This window comes from Hordeum vulgare, chromosome 1H, assembly GCF_904849725.1.
Source record: "Hordeum vulgare subsp. vulgare chromosome 1H, MorexV3_pseudomolecules_assembly, whole genome shotgun sequence".
Lineage (NCBI taxonomy): Eukaryota > Viridiplantae > Streptophyta > Magnoliopsida > Poales > Poaceae > Hordeum > Hordeum vulgare.
In genome coordinates this window covers 485,255,820-485,275,469 of record NC_058518.1, presented here as the reverse complement: position 1 = coordinate 485,275,469, position 19,650 = coordinate 485,255,820, and the positions used below count along the sequence as shown (strand labels likewise).

The window sequence follows — 19,650 nt, the reverse complement described above, 5'->3', positions numbered from 1 at the left end:
AGGCGCCTATTTAGTGCCCAACACATTGCCGCACTCAGGATGTTGTCTTCCAAAGTGATGTACAACGAATATCTGGTACATGCTGAATTCGGAGTACATGGTTTTGGGTGTTCATACAACCCTCATGCAATATGTTCAAACTTGCCTATTTTTCCAGCGGTACGAAGACTATACGATCTGGCCAGTGTTTTTTGCTAGAGGGAATCAAAGGTACATGATGTTATTAGGTATTTATGACTTCCACAAGGAGACCCGTCATGTATATATAGATGAAAAGCAAAGATCGATTTGATACCTGATGGATAATATTTTGGTGCGTGTACTGGTTGCTACATGAAAATTATCTACCTTCATATTGGCCAAGCGTACCCTGTTGAGATCACAGCTAAATACAACTTGGATGGATTAATCCACACCGTAATAATTCGGTCCCACCAAATAAACGGTTCTTATTTTCTGATTAATGTGGTAATTTCTGGAGAGTGCCTAATTAGTATAAGTATAGAAGTATAGATTAGAATATACATAGATAGAAGTGTATTTAAGTTGCCTTATTGTTGCTTATTTTTACTTGGTGTGTTCTAAGTTTGTATCTTATAACTCCTGGGACAAGGTTTTCGTAAATGGTGAGCTAAAACTAGACGCCAGTGGGGTCATGGAGTTACCGCTCGTGCTCGTCCGGGCCAATGAGGCGTCGAAGGTGTGTTCCTCTAGAACAATGCGGATTGCCCCTCCAGAGCGAAGTGTGCCTCGTTGCATGGACGACGTCTACCAAACCAAGACCAAGGAAGGTCTTGGGATCGGGTGGCTATCCACGAAAAATGCATGGCTCCAACTCAAGCTCCACCATCTCGCCTCCACCCGAAGCTCTCCTCGTCCTCAGCATGGTGGGTGTGGACCAATGCAAGGGAGGCGATCCTTCCGGACAAGCGTGTGCCTGCTGACTTGCATGGGTTCAGCTCGTCGCCGTTATGCCTCTATACATAGTATTCCAGGTAGTCATGGGCGATGGTCGACACACGTCTTTCTGGCTTGATCGATGGAAAAGTGACGAAGCTCTACATCATTGGATCTCAATGCTCTTTCCTGACTCGATCCACATTATTGTTAGCAGCAACGCCCCTTGACCGCACGTACAGCTCGCACGATCAACACCTCTTGGCGCACACCGCCTTCACGTAACATGCGCTCCTACGCCCTATTGTAACGCTATGTATACGTTATCCAAAGAACTGCAAAACCCAAGGTGCATTGCATCGTCTTCATCATATCTTCATCATTCCAAAATCCGCTCATATTTGGAAGATCAAAGTGCCTCTTAGAATTAAGATATTCATGTGGTTCGTCCACAAAGGAGTTATCTTAACAAAGGACAATCTTGCCAAGAGGAATTGAAATGGGCATCCTCGATGCAGTTTCTGTCCTAATAATGAAAGTATTCGGCACCTCTTTCTAGATTGTCCTATGGCAAAGTTGATTTGGCGCTCGTTGCACATTGCTTTCAATATCACTCCTCCTAATAGCATAAACACGTTGTTTGGTATGTGGCTACAGGGGGTTGATACTTTAACTACTAAATGTATTCGTGTGGGAGTGTGTGCATTATTGTGGGCCGTGTGGAACTGCAGGAATGACATTGTTTTTAACCGCCGACATGACTTTAACTTCTTGCAGGTCATCTTCAGAGTTACCGCATTGATCTGTACGTGGTCATTACTCACCCATGTGGACGCCAGGGAGCCTATGGTTACTGGGTGTGTCCGTTGGAAGATGGTAGCTCAGGGTATCACCGGTTTGGATGGCGTCACAATAATCGGATAGGTGTTTAGGCATCTAGATATATTGTCAGCGCCGGTTTTGGACGCATTTGGCATCTTGTATCCTTTTATATTCCTTTTATTTCAGTTTTTTGAACCAGATGTACTCGGTTAAGACTTGAGCTTGTTTTAATATATGACCGTATGCATCTTTCGATGCAGAGGCCGGGGCTAAGCCTCCTTTTCTAAAAAAAATCATGTCTTCATCGTATTAGACGCTGGTTCCGCCCCACCTTTGTAACTCCTTCCGCTGACTCTCCCTCTCGCCGACGCCCACGCCGTCACCGCCCCCTCCTCCTCACGACCACATCCCCTGGTTGTGGTCTATGTAGAGCCTATTTGAGACTGCTCTACTCCAGAAAATTCAATTTCCTTCTAGAAAACGTAAGCCAAACGGGGTAGCTTCACGATATACCGCTCCGTAAAAAAACTAGAATCCGGGGTTCACTCCTTGTTTTTTTTGAAACTCTATAGGAGGTGCTCTATAAAATTATAGAAGCTAGAGTTGGAAGAAAGTTACCCACTACTAGCACCAGTAAGTGGATACCCCTTCGTTTCTTATCTCTCATTTAATCAAATAGATCCTTTTCATTAAAATTTCCATTCGTGAAGCTGGAGCTAAATGAGAGCCAAACATTCTCTTGAAATGGTCGCAACTCCTATATAAAATTGCTCTAAAATGGATTTGGTGAAGCGAAACTGATTTTGATAGAGCAGAGCGGTCCCAAACAGGCCCGTAATGCCCTAGACGTCGCTTCTTCTCTCACCCCAAAGCGCCCCCACGCGGTTAGGTCAGCTCATTGGACTTGATTTCATTCCTATAAACATTATGAAGATTGAATAAAAACTTTAAAGTTTGTCTAAAAAACAGTTTTAGAACCTTCCGTGTGGTTTATTCTTCTTTCTTCGTCTCTATTTGTTTTTGTATCGGTTTTTCATCAAGGTTTTTAGTCATCCACTTTCTTTGTTTAATTTAATTGCTCAACACATGTATAATTTTTAATACACATTTCAAAATTTTAGTATACACATGAATCCCATTTTGATACAAACGTTTAATATTTTTTGAATATGATGTACACTTCTTATAAATACATGTTATAACATTTTTTTAACAGATGTTAGACACTTTTCAAATACACGTCGAATTTTTTAATGGCATGAAAGGAGAGAACCAGTTATTCAAAAGGCCACATATATTGTTTGGATGGTATGAAACATTTTTATGAATTTCGAAAAAACACATTGTACAAATATTTCCTAATGGCACCAACATGTTCTGACGCACGTAAACGTTATAAAATGTCATAAGCATTTTGTTAACGATACCAATGTTTGTGAAAGTTGCGCGAGCATTTTTCTATACTGTATTACATTTTTCAAATGTGCAATGAGTATTTTGTAAATTAAGTAAAATATATTTATCTTTCAGAAATATAAATTAAAGTAACCAGGAAAAGAAATTGTTCGCCAGGAAGCTGGCGCTCCTCCCATCTAGAGCGTCCTTCACGCGAAGTGTTTGATGTTACGTAAGGCATTGAGCTTCGAAATGTTCTTCTTTCTTCCTCGAGTTAAATCGCGATATTTCCGAGCGTGCACACGGTGCATCTTTTTTTTTCCTTTGTCACTGCTGCTACTTCTGGGAGGAGAAGCAGCACTCCCGATCTCATCGAGTGGAGCGACGCTGCCTTGTCTATTCGTGTGGCTCGTGTGGTTTCCTTTTGCGGCAAGACAAGCATCGCAGGCACAAACAAATCACACCGAGATAGAGAGCAACACGTCGACGTACGGATCCACCGAGATGCCGACGCACATGGCGGCGACGATCGATGGCGTCCATCCCGTGCATGCTCCAGTCCACCGCACCGCCACCAAGTGCAACCCCCTAGCTAGTTTAACCAGCCAGAGAGCCGCATCCAACTTGTGCTCGCCGGCGTACGTGCACACGCGCCACCCCTTTACACTTGTTTATTATTGCAGCTTCTTCGCCCCTTTTGGCTGCTTCTTCTCCCGACATGGGCTCCATCGACATGGCGGGGCTTCGCGAAGGTACGGCGGGGGAGCGGCAACGCGTGTCCTCCCTACGTGGCGGCCATGTACGAGCACCGCCGCGCAACGTGTCCCGGCGACTCTCCCGTCGCTCCCGCCTATAAAGGCCACCCGCGCCAATCTCCTCTCCACAAGCAGTCGATCCATTCCAAGTGAGCTAAGCAACAGCCTAAAGCGAGTCCGAGTGGTGATTCCAGTTCGTGTTTGTTTGAGCTAGATCGTGAGACGAAGATGGCCTCCAACCAGAACCAGGGGAGCTACCACGCCGGCGAGACCAAGGCCCGCACCGAGGTGACCGTCGTCTCCTTGGTGTCTATCTATACTCTGCCTGCCGCGCGCATGCGGCGTTGCTCCGGCGGTGATCTGATATGTTCTTCTGTATCTGCTGGGTGAGTTGCAGGAGAAGACCGGGCAGATGATGGGCGCCACCAAGCAGAAGGCGGGGCAGACCACCGAGGCCACCAAGCAGAAGGCCGGCGAGACGGCCGAGGCCACCAAGCAGAAGACCGGCGAGACGGCCGAGGCCGCCAAGCAGAAGGCCGCCGAGGCCAAGGACAAGACGGCGCAGACGGCGCAGGCGGCCAAGGACAAGACGTACGAGACGGCGCAGGCGGCCAAGGAGCGCGCCGCCCAGGGCAAGGACCAGACCGGCAGCGCCCTCGGCGAGAAGACGGAGGCGGCCAAGCAGAAGGCCGCCGAGACGACGGAGGCGGCCAAGCAGAAGGCCGCCGAGGCAACCGAGGCGGCCAAGCAGAAGGCGTCCGACACGGCGCAGTACACCAAGGAGTCCGCGGTGGCCGGCAAGGACAAGACCGGCAGCGTCCTCCAGCAGGCCGGCGAGACGGTGGTGAACGCCGTGGTGGGCGCCAAGGACGCCGTGGCAAACACGCTGGGCATGGGAGGGGACAACACCAGCGCCACCAAGGACGCCACCACCGGCGCCACCGTCAAGGACACCACCACCACCACCAGGAATCACTAGACGCATGCGTTCGCGCTTAATTTCCGTTCCTTTAGTCGTGTTTGGTCGTTCGAGGGCCTTCTACATATTTCATATTTGTATGTTTCCACTCTTTCATGATTTCCGCTCATTTAGTGTAAGTTTGCCTCCGATTTGATGTACTCGTCTCTGGTTCTGTAATGAGTTATAATCCATGGGCTTTGGTGTAAATGGATAACGAGGACACTCGAAGGCGGCAATAAAGTTGTATGTGATCGAATTTCTGTATTTTGGTAGTGTCAATGAAAACATATATTGTGTTTCATAGATAGTGTGGCCTTTAAAATATGCAAATAGTCTGACCCTTAAAATATGCAAATTAGCTACTGACTTCGAGACATTGTACATGACTTAAGATGTACACTGACTTGAGACATTGTACATGACTTTAAGATGTACACTGACTTGAGACATTGTACATGACTTTAAGATGTACACTGAAGACATGGTACATGACGCAAACCAACCCATTATTCCTCGATACGTTTTCAAGGAAGACATTTTTTTACGATGAATGATATGTTCATAGAGGTATCATATGTTCGTAGATACGTTTTTCTACGATTCTTAGCAGGCATGGTACCGATAGACATTTGAAGGAGTCGTTTTTCTACGATACATTTTCAGTGGAAGATACTGTACACCACTTAGCAGGCATGGTACCGATAGACATTTGACTCAGCGAGGCATGGTACTGATTTAGCATTATTTGACAGATTTGGCTTTGTTTTGTATCAATTATCTAGTCATCTTTAGGGGTGGGCACTATAAAACCGAACCGTATTAACCGATTTGTCGGTTTATTTGGTGGTTTGATTTGTCAGTTTATTTGATGGTTCGATGGGTAATTTTAAGGTTGTTTGGTTTTCTGTTTTTGTTCGTTAAAATCACATGGTGATGTGAACTACATTATTGACTTTAGTGCATGTGAGAGACTCATAAAAATATGCCGTAGAGACAATAATAAATTAGTAATTATTATATATTTTTTTCGTAATAATCGTTTATTATCCATGCTATAATGTATTGATTGGAAACTCAAATACATGTGTGGATACATAGACAAAACACCGTCCCTAGCAAGCCTCTAGTTGACTAGCTCGCTGATCAAAGATGGTCAAGGTTTCCTGACCATAGGCAAGTGTTGTCACTTGATAACGGGGTCACATCATTAGGAGAATCATGTGATGGACAAGACCCAAACTATGAATGTAGCATATTGATCGTGTCGTTTTATTGCTATTGTTTTCTGTGTGTTAAGTATTTGTTCCTATGACCATGAGATCATATAACTCATTGACACCGTAGGAATACCTTGTGTGCATCAAACGTCACAACGTAACTGGGTGATTATAAAGGTGGTCTACAGGTATCTCCGAAGGTGTGCGTTGAGTTAGTACGGATCAAGACTAAGATTTGTCACTCCGTGTGACGGAGAGGTATCTCGGGGCCCACTCGGTAATACAACATCACACACAAGCCTTGCAAGCAGCGTGACTAAGTGTAAGTCACGGGGATCTTGTATTGCGGAACGAGTAAAGAGACTTGCCGGTAATGAGATTGAAATAGGTATGCGGATACCGACGATCAAATCTCGGGCAAGTAACATACCGAAGGACAAATGGAATGACATACGGGATTATATGAATCCTTGACACTGAGGTTCAACCGATAAGATTTCGGAGAATATGTAGGATCCAATATGGGCATCCAGGTCCCGCTATTGGATATTGACCGAGGAGTGCCTCGGGGCATGTCTATATAGTTTTCGAACCCGCGGTGATGGGGTTATAGTCCTAGGGTAGGGTCATAGGCCTGTCATGTAGGTCCTACCCAAGGACTACCCCTCTCAAAGGACAAGACCCTTAGTCAGTTATGACTGAATTAAGGAGTCTCCATCATCCAATCGGTAACAGGTCCTCGACCATCTAGTCGGAGATTAACATTCGGAGGATATCAAGCTAACCGACTGGATACCACTCGGTACATCGCAACCCCCCTGAGGGAAACGGTCGTACGTTTCCAGGTGCATTTATTGGCATTTAGGGCGTACGTTACCTGTAACGTACGCATTCAATCCCCACTACTCCACCCATGTACCGGAACCGTTGTGGAGGGCAGCGCACTCTATATAAGCCACCCTCCCTGGTAGAGGGGTTAGCAACTCATTGTATTCCATATTTCCACTCGACAACAAGCTCCCTGAGCACTGAGACGTAGGGCTATTACCTCCGCCGTAGAGGGGCCTGAACTCATACAACCTCGCCGTAGCTAGGACTCTGCCCATCCTTTTCGTACCCCATACATCTACTGTCACGCTTATACCCACGACAGTTGGCGCCCACCATGGGGCAGGCGTCTAAGCGACTTCCGGCGAGTTTGCGACTACTTCCTTTCGTCATGTCGTCCGGTGGAGATTCGAGCATGGGTCACCAAATCTTCTTCGGCGCTCTCTCCTTCATCGTCGACGATTCGGCGTGGCTTCGGGATGCGCCCCTCGACGTCGAGGCGCTTCCCCGTCGCGGGGCTATGCACTTCCGTGCCGGCGCCCGCGGCATTCTTCTTCTCCAGCAGTCGGCTCCGGTGTCGAACTACACCGCCGTCACGCGCCGCAACAAGCGGTCCCGCCGTCCGCGGCTCCAGCGTTGGGTGCGACACGCCCAGGCGCGCCAGAACGCATCTTCACAAGTGGCGGTTCTTGAGTCAGTTTTGGTTGCCCCGCCATCCCAGCGCTCGGGCTCGGTTCCGACTGAGTTTCCTTTCGAGTACGCGGGTCGCGGGCCTGCAACAGAAGTACACATGGCCAATTCCCATGAAGATCCCCGTCAAGCTGGCCGGAACGAGCACGAGATCGGCGAAACGTCCGGCGCGCGTCGTCCGCCTCGCCGTTCTGCCAGTCGGCACACTCGGCGGAGCAACGTGGAGCTGTTCCGCACACCTCTCCTCAACTTGGCCGCTGCTGCCAAGATAGCCGATTCCCTCCAGCCGACTGATTCAGAGGCTGGTAGAGGAATCGAGCAGATCCGAGCCCTGTTGCACACGGCGCAGCAGCAAAATTCGGCGGTCTCCCAGTCGCACAACAGGATCTACAATAGTTCTGTTCATGCGAATACGCATCAGTCAGTTCATAGCCCTGGTTCTCATCAGCGACACAGAGGAGGCAGTCGTTCCATAAACCCCGAAGATCGTCGCCGTTCACGCACCCCTCCGCGGGGTGGGCCCTACGGGCCCCGACATCATGATGATCGGCGTTCAGTCGGCGGCACTTACGACCCAAGGCCCGACGCAAGAGGGCACATCGCCCAGCGGAGGGTCGACAGGGGCCGAGCCCACCGCAATGGTCACGATATTGACCGTCCGAGTGGAAGCAGGACCATCGTTTCTGGTCCCGAGTGTTTCAGTCGAGCCATCCGTTCGGCTGACATCCCTCCCAACTTCCGATTGGCGACGGGAATTAGCAAGTTTACAGGGGAGTCCAAGCCAGAAACGTGGCTGGATGATTACCGAGTGGCAGTCCAGATCGAAGGAGGAGACGACCATGTCGTCATGAAGCACCTCCCTCTGATGCTCGACGGCTCGGCGCGAGCGTGGCTGAACCAGTTGGCCCCCTCAAGCATCTACAGTTGGGCAGATCTGGCCCAAGTGTTCATCAGGACCTTTGAAGGGACGTGCAAGCGCCCTGCTGGCCTTGTGGAGCTCCAGCACTGAGTCCAGAAGCAGAATGAGCCCCTGCGTGACTTCATTCAGCGCTGGACAACTCTCTATCACACGGTGGAGAACGTCACCGAGCATCAAGCAGTCTGCGCTTTCAAGGCAGGCGTGCGGTACAGGGATCTCTACCTGAAGTTCGGTCGAACAGGCGACATCTCCAGGAGCAAGATGATGGAGATAGCAACACGCTATGCGAATGGCGAAGAAGAGGACCGCATCCGAAGCGGCAAGCACAAAACAGTCGCTGATGGAGATGGGGGCAACACTCGGAAGCAGAAGCAGAAAGCTCCGACCGCTCCACAAGCAGAAGCTGCAGCCGTAACCAATGCCAAGTTCAAGGGCAAAGGAAAGGCTCGGTTCACCCCCAAGAAGAAGCAGTTCAATAACCCCATCCTGGACCAGGCATGTCCGGTTCATACGAAGATGGATGAAGAGGGCAACCCCATATATGCGAAGCATACCACTCGACAGTGTCGCCTCCTGATCCAGGGGTTCAGCGAAGGGCAACCGAGTGAGAAGGACCATGAACAGGATGAGGAGGATAAGGAGGATCCGTTCCCCCAAGTCCATGCAACCTTGATGATCTTTGCTGACGTCGAGAGCAAGAGCCGACTGAAGCTGGTGAACAGAGAGGTGAACATGGCCACCCCTACCAACCTCGAGTTCCTCAAATGGTCTCAGACTGCGATCACCTTCGACCTGTCGGATCATCCGGCACATATACCCACCCCGGGAAGACAGGCTCTGGTCGTCGACCCGGTGGTAGAAGGAGTCCGACTGCGCAAAGTCCTCATGGATGGCGGCAGCGGCTTGAACATCATGTACGCCGACACACTCAAGGGGATGGGCATCCCGATGTCCAAACTCAGCGAGAGCAGCATGCAGTTCCACGGAGTCGTCCCTGGAGGGAAGGGCAAGTCACTCGGCTAGATCGCGTTGGACGTCGTTTTCTGCTCCGACAAGAACTTCCGCAAGGAAAAGCTGACGTTCGAAGTGGTCGACTTCCAGAGCGCTTATCACGCAATTCTGGGTCGCCCAGCGTATGCACACTTCATGGCCCGTCCATGTTACGTATACCTGAAGCTGAAGATGCCAGGCCCGAAGGGTGTGATCACCATCACAGGCAATCGGCAGCGGGCTGAAGAGTGTCTGCAGCAGGGATCAAGAATCGCCGACCAGAAGATGGCCGTCCTCGAGCTGGACGAGTACAAGAAGACAGTCGACCCCACCGACCTGATCCGCTCGAAGAAGCCAGCTTCAGAGTCTGCATTTCAGTCGGCGGGAGAGACGAAGAAGGTCAGCATCCACCCGACGGACGCCACTGCTGCCCCGACGAACATCTCCACCACCCTCGATCCTAAATAGGAAGCCGAGCTCACCCAATTCCTCCGTGAGAACTGGGACATCTTCGCATGGAAACCCTATGACATGCCAGGTGTACCCAGGGAGTTGGCTGAGCACCGACTGCACGTGGATTCCACCGCTCGGCCTGTCCGAGAGCGCCTGCGCCGGTCCGCCGCGCACAAGAGGCAGGCAATCGGGGAAGAGGTGGCCAAGTTGTTGGCAGCCAACTTCATTCGCGAGGTTCACCACTCCGAGTGGCTCGCCAATGTTGTCATGGTGCCCAAGAAGGACAATTCGCTCCGAATGTGCATCGACTTCAAGCATCTCAATAAGGTCTGCCCGAAAGACCATTTTCCGCTCCCCCGCATAGATCAAATTGTCGATTCGACTGCGGGTTGCGAGCGTCTGTCATTTCTTGATGCCTACTCGGGCTATCATCAGATCCGTCTGTATGGTCCCGATGAGTTAAAAACAGCCTTCATCACCCCATTCAGGTGCTTCTGCTACATCACTATGCCATTCGGTTTGAAGAATGCAGGAGCTACCTTTATGCGCATGATCCAAAAATGTCTCCTCGACCAGATCGGTCGGAATGTGGAGGCGTATATGGATGATATCGTAGTCAAGTCATGCAAAGGTTCCGATCTGCTGACTGACTTGGCAAAAACATTCGCCAACCTTCGTAGGTACGATATCAAGCTCAACCCCGCCAAATGTTCATTCGGCGTTCCCAGCGGAAAGTTACTCGGTTTCTTTGTTTCCGAACGAGGGATCGATGTCAACCCCGAAAAGATCGGGACCATCGTCCGAATGGAGAGGCCGGTCAGAATACACGACGTTCAACGGCTCACAGGTTGCCTAGCGGCTTTGAGCAGGTTCATCAGTCGACTCGGCGAGAAAGCGCTTCCTCTGTACCGACTCATGAAGAAATCAGACACTTTCGAGTGGACAGACGAAGCCCAAGTCGCATTCGACGACCTCAAAGTCCTACTTTCCACCCAGCCAGTTCTTACTGCTCCACTCAGTAAAGAGCCCCTTCTTCTGTACATTGCGGCTACAAATCAAGTCGTCAGTACTGTTCTTACAGTCGAACGAGAAGAAGAAGGCAAAGCATACAAAGTTCAGCGGCCAGTGTACTACATCTCCGAAGTCCTGACTCCTTCCAAGAAGAGGTATCCCCACTATCAAAAACTTATCTACGGGATTTACATGACTGCGAAGAAGGTGGCCCATTATTTCCAAGACCACTCGGTGTCTGTCGTTTCTGATGCTCCATTGTCGGAGATTCTCCACAATCGAGACGCGTCAGGCCGAGTGGCGAAGTGGGCGATGGAGATGCTGTATTGTGATATCAAGTTCGAGGCCAAGAAAGCTATTAAGTCTCAAGCTCTAGCTGACTTCATAGCAAAATGGGTAGAGCAACAGCAACCGACCCACATCTACTCGGCCCATTGGACAATGTTCTTCGATGGGTCCAAGATGTTGAATGGCTCCGGCGCTGGCGTTGTGATCATATCGCCAAAGGGTGACAAGCTCAAGTACGTGCTACAGATACACTTTGATTCCTCCAACAACGAGGCAGAGTATGAAGCTCTCCTCTACGGGTTGCGTATGGCCATCTCACTCGACGTCCGTCGCCTGATGGTCTACGGCAATTCGGATTTGGTGGTCAATGAAGTGATGAAAGAGTGGGACGTCAGGAACCCCACCATGACTACATACTGCAATGCAGTGAGGAAGCTTGAGAAGAAGTTTGAAGGTCTAGAACTTCACCATGTTCCAAGACTGAAGAACCAAGCAGCTGATGAGTTGGCAAAACTCGGATCCACTCGGAGACCAGTCCCGAGTGACGTCTGCCTCGAGCACCTCCACCTCCCCTCAGTCAAAGAATATCCTTTCACAGAGGAGTCGGTACAACCAAAGAGTTCAATGGATCCGACTGAAGTCGATGTACCTGCTGTGGTTGACCTGGTCATGGAGATTCTTTGCCATCATCCCCGATTGGACTGTGTCGATCATTGCATATATCCTGAGGCAGGAACTACCAGAAGACGAAGTCCAGGCCAGGCAGATAGTCCGCAGGTCGAAGTCGTTCACTGTCATTGATGGCCAATTGTACAAAGAAAGTATCTCAGGCGTTCTTCAATGATGCATCTCCCCATTGGAGGGGCAGCTGATTCTGGAGGATATTCACTCGGGGACCTGCGGTCATCACGCTTCTTCAAGAGCAATCGTCGCCAAGGCATTCAGGGATGGTTTCTTCTGGCTGCAGGCTAACAAGATGGCTAAAGATATGGTTGACCGATGTGAGGGCTGCCAGTTCTACTCCATTAAGTCCCACAAGCCGACGTCTGCGTTGAAGACGATCCCTCTTGTGTGGCCGTTTGCTGTTTGGGGATTAGATACAGTCGGTCCATTCAAGGCAGGCCAAGGTGGATACACACATCTGTTGGTGGTAGTCGACAAGTTCACGAAATGGATCGAAGCCAATCCCATCAAGAAGCTCGACGCCTCAACAGCCGTCAAGTTTGTCAGGGACATCATCTTCAGATTCAGTGTACCTCACAGCATAATCACGGACAACGGGACAAACTTTGATTCGGACAGATTCAAAGCTTTCTGTACAAGCCAAGGTATCCGAGTGGACTTTGCTTCCGTGGCGCACCCGCAGTCCAATGGACAAGCAGAGCGGGCGAACGGACTTATTCTGCAAGGTTTGAAGCCCCGACTCCTGCGAGAGATAGGACATGCCGCTGGCGCTTGGGTTACCGAGCTACCTTCAGTGCTTTGGGGACTTCGCACAACCCCGAACAGATCTACAGGGCGATCACCGTTCTTCCTCGTTTATGGAGCAGAAGCGGTCCTTCCGAGTGACTTGCTTCACAATGCGCCACGAGTCGAACTCTTCTCCGAAGCTGAAGCAGAACAAGCAAGGCAAGACGGAGTGGATCTTTTAGAGGAGGAGCGCGAGATGGCACTGACTCGCTCAACCATTTATCAACAATATCTGCGGTGTTTTCACGCGTGACACGTCAGGAGTCGTACATTCCAAGCAGGCGACCTGGTGCTCCGAGTAGATCAGCAAAGACCTCACAAGTTGGCTCCTGCCTGGGAAGGACCCTTCATCATCTCTAAGGTGCTGAACAATGGAGAATACAGAATCTACAACGTCGACAGGGAGATAGACGAGCCGCGAGCATGGAACGGAGATCTCCTGAAGCGCTTCTACACGTGACCGTCGACTGAAGCAATGTAAAGAACAAGTATTTGTAAAATAATATAAAGCAGATTGAGTTTTTTGCAGGATCAAAGTTCTTCCGAGGTCGCAGACTCCAGTCTCAAAAAAAAAAGCTTAGCTGTGATCCAGAATCGCCTAAGTATAAACTTTCTCCGAGTGTGCACTTAACGTCACACTCGGGGGCTTAGCTGCGATCCAGAATCGCCTAAGTATAAACTTTCTCTGAGTGTGCACTTAACGTCACACTCGGGGACTTAGCTGCGATCCAGAATCGCCTAAGTATTAACCTTCTCCGAGTGTGCACTTCACGTCACACTCGGGGGCTTAGCTGCGATCCAGAATCGCCTAAGTATAAACTTTCTCCGAGTGTGCACTTCACGTCACACTCGGGAACTTAGCTGCGATCCAGAATCGCCTAAGTATAAACTTTCTCCGAGTGTGCACTTAACGTCACACTCGGGGACTTAGCTGCGATCCAGAATCGCCTAAGTATTAACTTTCTCCGAGTGTGCACTTAACGTCACACTCGGGGGCTTAGCTGCGATCCAGAATCGCCTAAGTATAAACTTTCTCTGAGTGTGCACTTCACGTCACACTCGGGGGCTTAGCTGCGATCCAGAATCGCCTAAGTATAAACTTTCTCCGAGTGTGCACTTAACGTCACACTCGGGGACTTAGCTGCGATCCAGAATCGCCTAAGTATAAACTTTCTCCGAGTGTGCACTTCACGTCACACTCGGGGGCTTAGCTGCGATCCAGAATCGCCTAAGTATTAACTTTCTCCGAGTGTGCACTTAACGTCACACTCGGGGACTTAGCTGCGATCCAGAATCGCCTAAGTATTAACTTTCTCCGAGTGTGCACTTAACGTCACACTCGGGGACTTAGCTGCGATCCAGAATCGCCTAAGTATTAACTTTCTCCGAGTGTGCACTTAACGTCACACTCGGGGACTTAGCTGCAATCCAGAATCGCCTAAGTATTAACCTTCTCCGAGTGTACACTTAACGTGACACTCGAGGACTTAGATGCGATCCAGAATCGCCTAAGTATTAACCTTCTCCGAATGTGCACTTAACGTCACACTCGGGGACTTGGTTGCGACCCAGAATCGCCTAAGTATTAACTTTCTCCGAGTATGCACTTAACGTCACACTCGGGGGCTTAGCTGCGATGTAGAATCGCCTAAGCACCCACATGCCTTCGACTGTATCCTATAGGTACACTCGGGTAATCGGAAATTCCACGGACCATCAATGAGGCTCATGCAGATGTCAAGACAATTGACATATTCTGAATGTTTGCCTTTGGCTTCACCAAGAAACGCCAAACAAAAACTCGAGTCAAAATTGCAACAGAAGAGCAAAAGATTCGATTCAAATTTCAACCAAAGATAGTGGCTCGGTGTGGATCAAGCTTACCCACACCGAAACAAGAATATGACGGCCAACAGCAGTGGCCAAAGTTTCTTACAGATCAACACTCGGCATACCGAGGATAAAAATGTTCTTACGCATCATCTGGATTAACACCAGGACTGGAGGGATCTACGAACGTGTCCAGATCAATACCGTCGGCGATGCGGGTGGCACTTTCAAGGAAGGTTTCCATGAAGTCTTCGAATCGAAGTTTCTTCGTGTTGGCCACCTTCAACGTCTTCAACTTCTCCTCGCGCACCTCCTTGCAATGGACTCGGACCAGGGATAGAGCAACATCTACACCACAACGAGCTGCAGATTTCTTCCACGACTGCACTCGGTTCGGAATCTCCTCCAGTCGAGTCATCAGGTTCTCCATCTCCTGCCGCGACTCATCTTCTGGCCAAAGCTCCTTGTCGATTCGGCCGACGACTTCTCTCGGTCGACCGATGAAAGGACCAACTTTGCCCACACGGATGTGCGCACGGAGCAGATCCCGATTGGCGTCCTCGCCGAGTGGAACGTTCTCGAGAATCGACCGCTCCACATCAGCTGCTTCAGCTTCGGCGTCAAAGCAAAAATCTACGACAACAGGACAAGCAAACAATAAGCGCCGAGTGTGACGCGCATAACACAAGCACTCGGAAAAAGCAGGACTTACCAGCCAGACGCGTCATCATCTGCCGAGCCCAGTCGCTGACGTATTTCTCCTGTGCTCTGCACCGTTTGTTCAGCATGTCCATTTGTCCCATCAGAGCAGTCCTTTGTTTCCCCATCTTTTCAACTTCTTCAGTCAACACCTTGTTCGCTTCACGCGCCTGCTCCAATGACTTCTCTCGTCCCGCCGGAGCATACTTCATGCCAGCTATTACAAGCAGCGCCGCATCAAGCTCACCAGCTAACTGATTCTTCTCCGCCCTGAGAGTCTCATAGGTTGTTCCCATTTCACAAGTTTTCTGCCAGCAAACACCAAGGGACAATCAAAAAATCCAACAACAAAAGTCTAAGTTCTTCAGACCCCTGCCGACGCAAGCAGTCAACAGCGGCCTCGGGGACTACACCCAGTGGGTTCACTAAGAGTGACCCCACTGGCATGCAACTCAAGCAGGCCCGCCCTATTGAGATGCATGTTACCACCTACGCCTACGAGGCCAATACTACCCGACCTGAGTACAAATTACTCTCGGGGACTCTTACAGTAAGTGCACTCCGAGTGCCACAACTACTCGCACTCGGTCATGTTATTTACAGACCTGACCAAAGCAAAGACAATATGTATAAAGACAACTGCCGGTGCAAGCACTCGACAGAAGTCTCGGGGACTACACCCACTGGGTTCACTCAGAGTGAACCCATTGCAAACAACAGATGCTATCCAAAAACACCCAGTGGGTTACAAGAGAAAAGTAAATACTTACTAGCCCACTTACTCAGATATCATCCCGCAGCTCCAAGCTCCGCTGGTACAAGGACGCGACGGAGTCGTTGGCCCTCTTGGCTTCTCCAGCCATCAGCTCCGCCTGCACCATGGCTCCCTTGGCCGCTCCCACCTGCTCCTCCGGGAGACGCTGGATGTTGAACTCGGCATTCGACGAGCCTGGCATCGTCGGAAGTTCCTGAGGCATCCCAAGGTCCGCTCCAGTCGGCACCTCAACCACCAGCGCCGGTTCAGTCGGCGGCACGTCGGCGGCGAGAGCAGCAACAGGCGGAGCAGCCTCAAGAACGGGCTCCGCAGCCTGTTCAGCTCTCCCCTGATCGCCCTCGTCCACGCAAATCGCCCCTGATAGACCAAACGACGCAAGATCTCAGAAAAAGAAGGAGGCAGAACCTATGATAGAATAAAACACTCGAAGTCACTACAATGCACCTGGTTGGGACGAGACGACATTGTCCGTGTCCATGGGGTCATCTTCCTGGCGCGCCGGAGAGGTGGCAGAAGTAGCGACTCTGTCGAGTGAAATCCATTCGACCAATGAACAGGAATTCACTCGGATATCAGAAGAAATTAGAAGATCGATACACTTACGTGGAGGTGACGGGGACAGCAACCCTCATCCGCGGCAGAGCCTTCCAAGGTTTGGACCCACTCGGTTTGGCCGCCTTGGAAGGCTGACCCGCAGGCTCAGCGGCAGCATCCCTGACCCTCTTGGTGCTCCGAGCACTCGGGACCATCGGGGCAATGGGCGGAGCACTCGAAGATGCTGGAGGGGTCGAGGGAACGGCAGGCTCGTGTCGGCGCTTGGTCCGATGCTCTGTTTGCCTAGGTGGCGAGTCCTGCTCTTCGTCTTCTTCCTCTTCCTCGCTAGTCTCTTCCTCCGACTCCCCGATGTCGGAGACATATTCAGCGCTCTCCACGCTGCCTTCCTGGCTGCCTTCCTCCTCCTCGGCCGGGTTCCCGTTCGAGACGGGAGAAAACTAGTTGGTCCACTCCTGCATAAAATTCAGTCGGCGACATCAGACGTCACACAGAGATTCAAGCAAACGATAAGATTAAGACAGTTAGGAGCACTCGACAAGTGCCACTCACCTGATTCGGAGGAGGATTATCCGCGCAGAAAGGCTTCACTCGCCGAGATCCTTTGGGATTCTCGCAGGGGCCTGTGATCTGGAGCACCCACGAGGTCACCTTCTCCTCAGTCACGCCCACAACGTTGGTCTGAGTGGAATCCTCGGGCCCCGTATAATGCCACATGGCGTGGTCGCGAGCCTGCAGGGGTTGGATACGCCGACCGAGGAAGACCTCCAGCAAGTCTATGCCAGTGACCCCCCTCCTGACGACATCTACAAGCGCCCCGACCAGGGGCTGGATGTCGTTCTTCTCCGCCCTCGTGAGCGCGAGTTGCTTAGGTGGGGCGGGCCGATCTAAGCTAAAGGGAGGAAGCCCTGTCGAAGCATTCGGACAGGCGATATCCTGGCAGTAGAACCACGTCGACTGCCAGTTCCTGACCGACTCACTTAGCTGGAGGGCAGGATAACTGCTCCGACTCTTTTTCTGGAAACCTAGGCCCCCGCGGAGCTGGAGAAGATGTGTTTTATCATCCGACTGGCTGAGTCGTTTGATGGTTTGGGATCTAGCAGAAAATATGTGCTTGAACAGCCCCCAATGGGAGGATAGCCAATGAAACACTCGCACAGAACTATAAAAGCAGAGAGATGGGCAATGGCGTTCGGGGGAAAGTGGTGAAGTTGTGCCCCGAAGTGATTCATGATGCCCTTGAAGAAAGGATGCGGGGGCAAGGAGAAACCTCGATAGACGTGGCTGAGCAGCAAGACGCGCTCCCCCTCCCGGGGCGCCGGCTCGACCTCGTTCTCCGCTGGCAGCCTCCAAGACTTGTGCACGATCATCCCGTGCTCAACCAGCTGCAGAAGATCCCCCTCCCTCACCGTGGAGGGGAGGAAGTCACCTTGAATCCACCCCGCCGGCAGCGGCCGCTGCCGCCGCTAAGCAGGAGCCGCCGCCTTCCCCTTCTTCTTCCTCGCCTCCATCTTGCTGGTCTAACCCTTGGTCATGGCGGAAACTGCGAACCCGCGGGAGGAAGGAGGAGGGAGGACTGTAGAGGCGTTGGAGGTGGCGAGAGAGACGAAGCAGGCGAAGGCAAGAGATTCGGCGAGCGTAACGAAGAACCCTCGCCGCCGAGATTTAAGTAGGGTTCTGAATGGGTCGCTGGCAGGTGGGCCCGAAACCTTATCCCCCGACCCACCGCGGCGATATTAGTGGAGAGGTTGAAGGCGCGATAATCGAGGCGTCAGGCGCTACTCGAGCGCGATGGCGTTATCCCCGCTGAGCACGCGAAACCCGAAATTTGAGATCCCAGAAAATCCGCCGCTGTCAGTTGACCGGTCGCGTCAAAAGATGCCGCAGAAGCACTCGGCTTCCGACAGTCTGTTTCGCAAGTACTTCCACTCGGATTGTTGGTCAGAAAAGATAAAATGGATTGAGGCAAGCAACGCCCAAGCCGAGCCCGCTCCAGTCGGATCCAAACTTCAAGCATCGCTTCGTCTTTTCAACCCCAATCCATTCGGGGACTAATGATGGGGTTGTAGTCCTAGGGTAGGGTCATAGGCCTGTCATGTAGGTCCTACCCAAGGACTACCCCTCTCAAAGGACAAGACCCTTAGTCAGTTCCGAATGAATTAAGGAGTCTCCATTATCCAGTCGGTAACAGGTCCTCGACCATCCAGTCGGAGATTAACATTCGGAGGATATCAAGCTAACCGACTGGATACCACTCGGTACATCGCAACCCCCCTGGAGGGAAACGGTCGTACGTTTCCAGGTGCATTTATTGGCATTTAGGGCGTACGTTACCTATAACGTACGCATTCAATCCCCACTACTCCACCCCTGTACCGGAACCGTTGTGGAGGGCAGCGCACTCTATATAAGCCACCCTCCCCCACTGGTAGAGGGGTTAGCAACTCATTGTATTCCATATTTCCACTCGACAACAAGCTCCCTGAGCACTGAGACGTACGGCTATTACCTCCGCCGTAGAGGGGCCTGAACTCATACAACCTCGCCGTAGCTAGGACTCTACCCATCCTTTTCGTACCCCATACATCTACTGTCAGGCTTATACCCACGACACGCGGGGTCTGCACACTTAAGGTTCGGCGATGTTTTAGTATAGTTGAGTCATATGTGTGGTTACCGAATGTTATTCGGAGTCCCGGATGAGATCACGGACATTACGAGGGTTTCCGAAATGATCCGAAGACGAAGATTGATATATAGGATGACTTCATTTGGTTACCGGAAGGTTTTCGGGCATTACCGGGAATGTACCGGGAGTGACGAATGGGTTCCGAAAGTTCACTGGGAGGGGGGCAACCCACCTGGGGGAAGCCCAATGGCCCTAGTGGTGGCGCACCAACCCTTAGTGGGCTAGTGACGTTCCACTACATCAACCGCGTTTCTTAACGCTTCCTGTTGTGCGATCTACAAGGGTATGTAGATCCAAATCTCCTCTCGTAGATGGACATCACCATGATAGGTCTTCGTGTGCGTTGGAAAAATTTTGTTTCCTATGCAACGTTCCCCAACACCTATTTTCCCACAGGTGACCCTAAGTT

At 51.0% G+C, this 19,650-nt stretch overlaps 1 protein-coding gene across 1 annotated transcript; it reads left to right on the top strand.

Annotated features, from left to right (window-relative positions):
- The first annotated feature begins 3,974 nt into the window (after positions 1–3,974).
- On the top strand, positions 3,975–5,094 carry LOC123448107 (ABA-inducible protein PHV A1). Its single transcript, XM_045124881.1, has 2 exons — positions 3,975–4,157; positions 4,267–5,094. Exons 1-2 carry the CDS (start codon positions 4,098–4,100, stop codon positions 4,846–4,848), a joined length of 642 nt encoding a protein of 213 aa, XP_044980816.1. The 5' UTR covers positions 3,975–4,097; the 3' UTR covers positions 4,849–5,094.
- Positions 5,095–19,650: the final 14,556 nt, after the last annotated feature.

Bases quoted from the DNA above. Each gene is read 5' to 3' on its own strand.
- LOC123448107 (XM_045124881.1), top strand. From the start codon at position 4,098: ATGGCCTCCAACCAGAACCAGGGGAGCTACCACGCCGGCGAGACCAAG. The intron at 4,158-4,266 runs GTGACCGTCGTC...GGTGAGTTGCAG, and splicing joins AGACCAAGGCCCGCACCGAG to GAGAAGACCGGGCAGATGAT.